Source organism: Lathyrus oleraceus, chromosome 5 (assembly GCF_024323335.1).
Source record: "Lathyrus oleraceus cultivar Zhongwan6 chromosome 5, CAAS_Psat_ZW6_1.0, whole genome shotgun sequence".
NCBI lineage: Eukaryota > Viridiplantae > Streptophyta > Magnoliopsida > Fabales > Fabaceae > Lathyrus > Lathyrus oleraceus.
In genome coordinates, this window is record NC_066583.1 from 275,508,185 (window position 1) to 275,518,733 (window position 10,549).

At 37.9% G+C, this 10,549-nt stretch overlaps 2 protein-coding genes across 2 annotated transcripts; one reads left to right on the forward strand and one right to left on the reverse strand.

Moving 5' to 3' along the window:
* Positions 1-1,284: 1,284 nt before the first annotated feature.
* LOC127088139 (tropinone reductase homolog At5g06060) lies at positions 1,285-2,362 on the reverse strand. Its single transcript, XM_051029058.1, has 4 exons — positions 2,054-2,362; positions 1,737-1,953; positions 1,557-1,663; positions 1,285-1,479 (listed from the first exon to the last, which is right to left on the reverse strand). Exons 1-4 carry the CDS (start codon positions 2,348-2,350, stop codon positions 1,285-1,287), a joined length of 816 nt encoding a protein of 271 aa, XP_050885015.1. The 5' UTR covers positions 2,351-2,362.
* Positions 2,363-6,498: 4,136 nt separating this feature from the next.
* Positions 6,499-6,981, forward strand: LOC127080186 (uncharacterized). The gene has a single exon (XM_051020516.1). The coding sequence runs from the start codon at positions 6,499-6,501 to the stop codon at positions 6,979-6,981; it is 483 nt and encodes a 160-aa protein (XP_050876473.1).
* Positions 6,982-10,549: the final 3,568 nt, after the last annotated feature.

Sequence of the window (10,549 nt, forward strand, 5' to 3'; positions counted from 1 at the left end):
AATTTTATAAAACTTTTACATACCAGATACAACGACTCTTCCATGTCTTTTTGCAAAGTATCTACCACACTAGCATTCTTGAAAGCATCTATCACAATATTACGAATCATGCCTTCTAGAGTATCATTCATAAATTCATCATCATCTTCAACTGTAGGTGACATAGTTCTTTTTTTGTCACTTCACCATGCCAACCCATTTCGTGTAATTTTGAATAATTCTATCACAACCTAAAAAAAATCTCTTTCCTTAGGAAGATTTTTTTCGCAAAATCAAAAAAATTGAATCACTCCATTTTCATACTCTTTACTTAATCTATTGACTTTTATCCAACTATGATCTATAATCACATACAGCTCTTGAAAATAAAATAAAAATAGTACACAACCAACAATAACTACCAGAACAACAACAAATACCATAACAACATTATAGTAAACAACATCAACAATCACATCACATATGACAACAACATCAACGACAGAACAACAACGACCTACGACTACAACATCAACATCAACGACCTACGACTACAACATCAACGATGGAAACAACATACAACAGTAATGAATAATTTATACATACCGAAAATGTTATGAGAGACTCAACGAAGAAGAATTCGAACTTACTTCCTTCACGGAGAAGAGTGGTGGTTCTGAGTATTGGGAAACTCCTTCATTTGTTGTAGAAGATTGTGTTCCTTTTGTTCGCTAGACACAAAAAGTAAACGAGACAAAATATTCAAATTCTGAAAGAATAAAAATTGTCTTTAGAATTTTTATCTCGATTTTCTTCAACAATCAAGAAATAATATTCAACGTAAAATGTATAAAAAATAAAGACGCATTTTTAATTATAAATGCTGGGAATCGAAGCGTAAAAATCCTTTAGCAGAATCATGATTAACACAAGAATTATTTACATTTAACTGAATTTGAATCTGAAACCTCGAGACAAGTACAATAAACCTCCACTGGACCAACTCCCTCAAGGGTTAATTATGCCAACATTTAGTTTGTAGTTTTTCATATTTAAGTGATCCTCCTTCATCTTGTTCTCTTCTTTTGATGAACGGTTCTTTATAGGTTAAATTACCTCTTAGAGTTTAGAGTTAGAGTGTATAGTTTATGTTTGCTGTAGCCCTTAATCCAATAAGAATGGAACATTTAATATTACATGGTGCCTTTTCCATTCAATATTCAATTAAACCATTTCAGAAAACAAACTGAAAGTCAGACCCCTCTCTTTAAAACAAAGCAGAAAATAAAAAGTTACATTGTTGCTTTAAGTTATAATAATGTTGGGTTGAAATCCATTCACAGTAAATCCTCCATCCACAGGAACAGTCTGTCCAGTGATGTAGGAAGCTGCAGGCAGGCAAAGGAATGTCACCAAGGAAGACACTTCATGTGTTTCTGCTATCCGCTTTATCGGTGTTCGAGAGAGTATTTCATTCACAAACTCTTCGTTGGTGATAAACTGCAAGAAATGTAAGCAATTAGCAACACAAGTTATGAACATTAGACATTGTGTCATTCGAAGATTAAGAGAGTTACATTTTTCACAAGTGAAGTTTTTGTATACCACGGCGCAACACAGTTGCTCCTTATATTGTCTTTTGCCCATTCACAAGCAAGGTTTTTTGTCAACTGATTGATTGCAGCTGAAGAAAATAGTTTGTATCCATTATATATGTTGAAGCAAAAGATGACATGATGATACATCAAGTTAGTTACCTTTACTAACGGCATAAACGGATGCAGAACCTACGCTTGTGAGAGATGCAACCGAGGACATGAACACAATGCTTCCGTTACCAGATTCTTTAAGAAGAGGATATGCGAGTTGGCATAGATGGAATGCCGAATCCAAGTTAGTAGTCATCACTTTTGAATAATCTTCTGCTGTGAACTCAATTGTAGGCTTCCTCACATTTGTACCAGCATTGTTTACCTAACCTCACAAGATTATGATATGAACAAGACTAGAAATATATATGAACATGAGTTGAAAACATAAATGTATTCAAATATATAGAAAAGAAATAACCAACAAGTATGTTGAGCTTGCCGTTGAAGGTAGAAGCCACTTGTCGAATAAGCTCGTCTCTTTGAAAAGAAGAAGACGCATCACAGGTGGATCCATAAACCGAAAAACCCTTACCTTTCCATTCATTTATGCATTTATTAAGCTCTTTTTGGTTCCTAGAACAAGTGTACACTGTGGCACCAAACTCAGCAAGTTCCTCAACAACAGCATGACCGATTCCACGAGTTCCACCGGTAACTAGAGCAGTGGTTCCCTTGAGAGACCATCTTGAGCCTATGCTACTGCTCACTAAGTTCGCCATTGTTGTTTCTGTGACCCTGTCGAGCTAACACGGAGAGGAGAGCGTGTGTGTATCAAACGGCATTGTTTATTTATATATGAAAAATTGTGCAGTATACTGATTGGGCTTAAATATTTTAATGATCTACACTACTTGTGTTGTGCCCATTGCGGATTGCGGGGTGTTTTCGGTTATCAAGTGAAAGAATAAGGAAGCATAAATTAACGAAAGAGAATAATGATCTCTTGGTTTGGCTCTCTAGCTAGTAGTGGAGGTCATTAAAGTATTTATTCTTAAATTTGGCTCCTCTTGCTTGATAACTAGTACCATTGTTGTTTACTTGTTCTGCTGATCGACGTGGTGCGGTGTTGATCGACTTCAACGTGAAAGTTATACATTCAAAACTATGAGAATTCAAATGATTTTTGTTGTTAAGGAACTACAGCTCTTTTTATCAACGAACTTTAGTTCTTCGGGATCGCTTGTGAGTTTTCATCTCGACGATGACATCACATTTGCTTGGATTTTCTTCAATGCCTAATTCAGGGAGAGAGAAGTCAAAGAACTTGCTTGTTTTTTATTTCGAAGGTGCACTTTTCTAAGTTCAATCTCTTATTAATTTGTCGCACACGGGTGGACACAACTGCAATGTGATTTTGTGTTGGTGTTATTGTTGGATGAGAATATGGAACAAAGAGGTCTAGAGGGGGATTAAATAGATCTATCCCTAACAAGACAATTTTAAAAATATTTTAGGTCACATAAACGAAATCAGAGATTTTAAGATGCACGGAAGCAAAACACAACATTAAGAGAACTTTGAAGCATCTAAATAAATTAAACCATCTAAACTATTACATGATATGTCAGTATCTAAATAAATTTATTAGCTGAGATTTTTGATAAGGAAAAACACCTCAGTAAGCAGGTCAGAGATAAATACATGTTGCCTTTAGATGACGTGTACGTAGTTCGGAGTCTCAGGCGAAAAGAATGTGGGACTTAGTATTTTTTGGGGAATATTATGGAAATATTTTGACACCGAAGTTCTCGACAGCATCAAGTGCGTCGAAGAAACGGTTATTTGGGCGCGCATATATCACGTTCAAATATGGATAACTACTTTGAAGTTACATTCTGAAGGACACATGGAGAAAATGCAAGGCGAAAGACATACAGGCTTCTACGTGGCAAAAGCTGAAGATGTGAACATTGAAAGTAATTATTTCTTATTAGTATATATAGGAATCTCATTTGTAGAATTTGGGGTGTTCATTTCATTACAAAATCTCACTTACACTCGAAGTACCAACACAGAGAGAAAATAGTCTTCAATGAGAGAATGTATGAACCATGAAACACCAATTTTCACTTTAATGCAAAAGTCTTTCAATTTAATTTACTTTTCTTACCCACTTACTTTCATCCATACATCATTTAGCGCTTTCTTTTTTACCTTTTACTACAATAGTTTGCTTTATCTCTGTCGAGATTACATCTCTACGCTTCCATTCTAATTGTTTCGACCCCGTCGAAATTGTGTCTTTTTCCAAAGAAAATCACAAGTTAAAAACTTTAGCATTGTGTCCTAGGATTCACTAATCGATCCTGCCTATAACCTTTAATTAAGAGACTAGCGGTTGTTTACGAAATTCCAGCGTAAACAAATTGGCACGCCTAGTGGGGCATGTGCTAAATTTTCTAGTTTGTGTAGATATTCACAGTTTTTTCAATAAAACTTATTTTGCATTCATTAGTGCTTCTGGGTTGTTTGCTGCATTTAAGGAGTGAAAAGTCTTTACCAAAAATGACACGTCCTTTTGTAGACAATATTAGCGCACAAAACAATCCCAGAATGTGATAGAATAACCAGTCAGATCGATAGTTGAAGACGTAGTTGTATCAACATCTGTTAGGACAACTGTTCTAGTGGTGTCATCGATGCCAGTTGTACTGTTACCATCATATGGGATAACTTCCCCCACCACATTCAGGAAATGTTGATTTTTCCATACGGTCATAATGCCTTTGTTCAGCTTTTCCATGCCAATGAACAATAGGGATTACCCTTATGGCATACCAACACCGATGATGGTTGACCTGCATACTAATATGTCCACGTATAGTGATAACGCAATGGCAACAACGCTATTGTACAACCCTCAAAACGCCTATGCGTCGATCATTAATAATATGGGTCGACCAGGAGGGATATGTTATATCCCCCAGACAACAACGTCGTTGAATACTACTTTCATGATTACTATGAGGCAACAAATGGACGAGAGTAATCTGGAATTAGTAAACACTCTCACCCAATAAATTGGGACTATATTTAACCCATTAATTACAAACACAAACTAAACTTATGAGTTACTAGCAAACCAGATGGGATGAATAGCTGATTTCTTTGGCACTCCCCAGATCCCTTCTCGACCAACTCTCCAGATATTGAATATGAAGAAGGCAGAAACTCCTGAAAATGGATTGGTCTAGGTGAATGTAGGCTAAAATCAATGGCTTCGACATGACCCGGTCCCAAATAGGGATGTAGTTGAGTACGTGGCGCAAGCCAATCCCAGACCCCTGATGGTTCACATGAACTAGGATGAGGATCAAGTCCTTCGAAATGTTCATTGTTATGCATAATAACATAGCAAGTGTGGTCGAATAGATCTTGGCCCAGAGTGGCCTCAATGTGAGCCTCCACAGGCCTAACTTCATTTCTCATTTGTTAGAATATGTTCTTCAAACAGAGTTACCCAAGGTTTGGAAAGTACCCCAAGTTCACTAAGTTCGATGTCGACACGAGTGAGTCGACGATCAAACATGTCGCCAGGTATCATACTGAAGCGGGAGACATTGCAAACAATGAGAATTTGAAAATAAAGTATTTTCCAAATTTTCTTACAAAAAACGCCTTCACATGGTTCACTACATTGCCTCCACACTCGGTCCAAACATGGAGTCAGTTGGAGAGGTTGTTCCATGAACAATTTTACATGGGTCAGTCGAAAATAATTCTTAAAGAGTTAGCTAGGGTTATGCGAAAAATCCCGGAGTCCATTGATAATTATTTCAACAGGTTTAGACTTCTTAAAGCAAGGTGCTTTACTCAAGTCCCTAAACACAAACTGGTGAAAATGGTTGCTGGAGGCCTAGACTACTCAATTAGGAAGAAGTTAGACACTCATTACCTTAGGTATATTGCGCATTAGGTAGATAGAATTCGCCAGGTCGAATGCTTATAAGCTGAAAAAGCCACAACAAATAAGTATCATAAAATGGAGAAAGTCACTTATGTTGAGGTAGACGACTATTTGTTTGATATGGCTAAACATAAGTTGCTTATGAAGAGAGCGAAGTTAATGTGGCTAAAGTTAAGCAAGGACCTCCTTATGCATGCAAATTGATGAAGCTGTCGAATGGGGAAAATCCTATTGAGCCCAGTAAGAACGAATAATTTGTCGCTAAAACATATACTTTTAACATGACAAAATGCGACAAAATGTTTGATTTGTTAGTTACAAATGGACAAATCACAGTGCCTAAAGGCTTAAAAACTCCTCCTATAGAACAAAGACAAAAAAGAGGTTTTTGTAAGTATCATAATTTTTTGGGTCATAAAACTTCTCAGTGTGTTCTTTTCAGGGATTTGGTTCATAAAGCTTTGTATGACGGAAGGCTCCAATTTGGTGAAAAGCCAAAGTCATCAATGAAGGTGGACTCTGACCATATGCAGACTGAAGATGTTAACTATGCTGAGCCCCTGGAGATCCTGATTGTCAAAGCCACTTAGGGCTTCAAAATGGAAGTTGACAAGGGTGAGAAGATATGTGCTATTGTTGATTCTGAAATGCATACGGTTTACGCCCAAGTTGAAGAGGGGTTGATCAAATTTTTGGAGCGATGCAAGCTCAATGACTTCAAGACGATGTTGCGCCCAAGGTGCAATATTGTTTTTAACAAAGAAGTGACAAAGAAACTAGAGGATACCAGGAGGTACGTTCCTAGAAGAGTCCAAGTAGAAAGCCAATAGAAGTTCTACCCCTTCCAAATGTCGACCCAGAAGAAGTAATCGGTTTCATTCATAATCATATTTTATGTATAGGTTTGGAATACCTTAAAGTATTACCACAGACCAAGGCTCAATTTTTACAGGGCAAAAAATGGTGGACTTTGCCTCAGAAATAGGGTTCAAGTTGTTAACTTTGACACCTTATAACGCCAAAGCTAATGGTCAGGGCGAAGCGGCGAACAAGATTGTAATTGGTTTGATAAAAAATCATGTGGGTCAGAAACCAAGAAATTGGCACAAGACCTTAAACCAAGTGCTATGGGCATGTCAAAATCATCCTAAACAATTAACTAATACCACACCTTTCCGGCTTGTTTATGGACATGATGCAGTTCTCCCTTTGAAAGTTCACTTACAGTCAGTTAGGGTCCAAAGGCAAGTTGAGATCCCGACTGAGTTCTATTGGAGTATAATGTTCAATGAGTTGGTTGATTTAGAAGAAGAGAGGTTAGCTGCTATAGATTTCTTGATGACACAAAATGATATTGTGGCTAAAGCATACAATAAAAAAGTTAAGTCTAAGACATTCAACCTAGGAGACTTGGTGTGGAAAGTCATATTGTCCATGGATTGAAAAGATAGGACATTAGGCAAGTGGTCCCAAAATTAGGAATGGTCATTTAAAGTTCTGCAAGCATATACGAATAGCGTATATGGAGTTGAAAAATTGACACCTGAAGGTGGAACCCTACGAATAAATAGAAAGTATTTGAAACAATATAGGACTATTTTGCAGGAAATACATCTCAATGAAAAATAAGAAATAACTTCATAATCAAGGAGGCTAAAAAATAATCCTTATATCGTCGAAATGCCACAAAAGCATATTTAGAAGTTACAAGGTCCAAAAAATCTTATTACAAGTGACAAAATACTTAAAGGAAATCGAAAGTAAAGCTAAGCCCTAGAAAAGGAAAGAAGTCTTGAATTTTCATATTGAAGTTGGCTGTGTTTAGTCGACGGTTAGCCTGAGAAATTTGGAAAGCAAAGCCAGTTAGCTCGGTGTCGAGAGTGGTCACATTTTCCAGGTGCTGGATCTCAACTTGGATCTCTTCATCTATTTGTAATTAACTGGCCCCTCGGATGGCTTTATTTTCTCCTTCGGCTTCTTACACCTTCTTCTACAAGGCTTCAATATCCTTTTTCCAGCCAAGGATCTTAGCATCCAAATCAGCACCAATTTCACTCTCCAAGCAAAGTTTTCCCTCCAATTGCTTAGTGTGTTGGTTAGATTCGGTGGCCAGGTTCCATTCTTTCAACCTCTCATTCGCTTTAGATGTCATATTTGTTTTAGCATCATGCTTTCTCTAGAAATCAACAATGATATGGTCGAAGAAGGGCCCAAAAGTCACTAAAAAATCAACAACTTCACTAGGGGCATCGGGAATGTCAAGCTTTTTCAGCAGCATTTTGATGCCATAACCATAGATGAAATATTTCTCTAATGCTTCAAAGAGATTAATTCCTCCAAGTTGGACCTTCAGCTATTTCAGGACTTCTTTGACGGTCTGAGGTCCATTGTTGCCTCCAGAAATAGTCGAGGAGCTTGAACATCGGTCAGCGGAACTACCCTTGATGCTTAACACCATCTTCATGTAAGCATGAGGATTGGTTCGGTTCAACGTATCCAATTATTCTTGAGACATGATATTGCTTGGTGAGAGGGTTAGTTTTAGTTTCGACATCTGTTGAGTTTATTGTTCGAGAGTTGGATTGGTCTCCACGACAAGTTGTTCAGCATTGGCGAAAGTTTCACCAGTTTTTTATTGTTGGGTGAGGGCTACCAGGAGAATTTAGGTGTTAAGGCTCTTCTTGCTCAAAATTCTCCCTTGGAGAAGTTTCATCCATATCCATGGGATGCCCTTCGTGTTCATTAGACATTGAGGAAGCTGATGAAGATGGTTGCACTTATTCAGTCGAATGGTGAGAGATGTTGTCATCGACTTTTGTAGGTTTGTTGACCTCTTCAGCAATGTCTGCAACAGGAGCAGGTTGGTGTGAGGACAAGCTATCTGCTTGGGGTGTTGTCTAAGTAAAGCCAAACGCGTGTCTCGTCGATGCCTTGTCCTGCAAAATTCAAATTATTAGCATTTAGAAATGAAGAGATACGAAAAAAGGACAAGAAAGAGGAGGCTTACCTTTAAAGTTTTTGCATCTAAACTAGAGTTAGTGCTTTGGTTAGAAGCCAATTTACTTGCAGTTCCAATCCTTTTTTCCTAAGGGAGCCTTCCTCTCCTTTATCACCTTGGGAGTAGGAGAAATTATAGAGTTGGTTGGGATTTTCCTGGCGCCAGTGTAGCGGGGTATTCGTTACCATTAGAGATATTGACTAAACCCAAGGTAAATCATACAAATCGAGTCGCCACCACACTTCTATTTACCCAAAGGAATGGTTAGAAAGCGAACAAAAACCTAAAAGTTTTATCGAATCAAAAACTAGTAAAAATGTCAGAGATCTGGGTAAGGGGGTTGGTTATGCAATGGGAAGGTATTAGGCATCCAAAGCATCCTAGGTACTCCTAGGGAGCCCTTTTCACATTTGTTGCAAAGGTTGTTGTTTTTTTTGTGAAAATTTATTTGTGCAAACATGATTGAAGGGATGAGGAAAGCGTGTATGTTTATCTAATGTACTACTTACTAAAAGAAGGGTCAAAAGAAAATGACTCGCACGGACGTCGCATCCACTGCATACGTATCTCATCTGAATCTGAGAATCAGAGTCTTCGTAGCTCGGCTACCTATGGGTTAAAGAGGAGTGTGCTCGCGAAGACATCGCGTCTTATGCCTACGTATCTCATCTGGGATGAAAATCAGAGCAAAACGTAGTTCGACCAACTACGGGGTAAGGGTTGTGTTTTGGGGTGAACGACGTTACTATGCAATCTACCAGATGCTCGACCTTTGGAGACTTACTCGCCTGTAGTAGAGGGAGATAACGTGTTCTTAGGAGAAGAAAAATCAATGAGTTTGGGGTGTTTAGGGATGCTTATGCAAAAAGGCAGTCCTAGATGAAGGAACCGCGCTACCTTAAATGACATGCCACGAGAGGCTATACGAAACCTAAGAAATCGGTAACATGCGGGAAAAGTAAAGGGATCGAGAGATCTACCGTATGGATAAAGATCCGAAGTAACAACAATTAGATAAATAAGAAACCCAAAGACCTCTCAAGCTAGCACCATCAAAGAAAGTGAGTCAGGACAGGTAATCGGAATAAACCTCCAAGTGGTATCCCACAAATAAAGTGGAACACCAGGCAAGCCATCTCTGCAAGAGTCATATGAGCCCTCACAAAACAAAACTCAACAAACAGGTTAGAGAAACAAGATAGGATAATCAAGAGTTGCCCCCAAATCAAAATGTAACCACATGAATCATGCCATTAAAATTCACAAAAAAGCTCACAAAAAGCAACCAAGGGTAGGAGGCCTAAACCTGTTGTCAAACACATGCATCAAAAGGGTATCAAATTCACCCATAATACCTCATACATTCAGAGCATTCAAATTAAAAGCATAAAGTAATGGGAATAAGGGCAAACCTGATTGGAGAGACCGATGAAATTGAATGGCACAGTTGGGTTTGCAAAGCACTCTTAGGGTTTATATGAGAGGGAATTGGTTCTTTGCCGATGAGTTCCCTTCAGTCTGCTCTGAACTCTGTTAGCTCTTCTCTCACTATCTTTTTCCTGCCAGGGTAATAGGAATAGAATGAAATTTTGTTTCACTAAAACTCTGAATTTATAACCTGATTTTTGTGGACCTGTGGGCTCAAATGAGAGAGGCCCAAGTCCAAAATTTTATTTATTTATTTATTTTTATTATTATTATTATTATTTTTATTTTATTTTATTTATTTATTTATTTATTTTTCGTTTTTTTTTTGTTTTTTTTGTTTTTTTTTAAAACACGTGGGCTTCGCCTAGCGAGCATGACAGTTCAAGAAATTCCTCTGAGCGTAGGTGATTCTGGTGGCTTTTCTTGGGACTCACTAGGCGATCCATTCTGCTCTCCTAGCGAGCATGACAGCTCATGAACAAACTTTTGCTCCTTCAAGATTAATATTTTGACTGACGAATAGACCCCATTTGAACCTGTTGGAAGTATCTCAAGTCGTTCCCTTGTGTTGACTGATCATCTAAA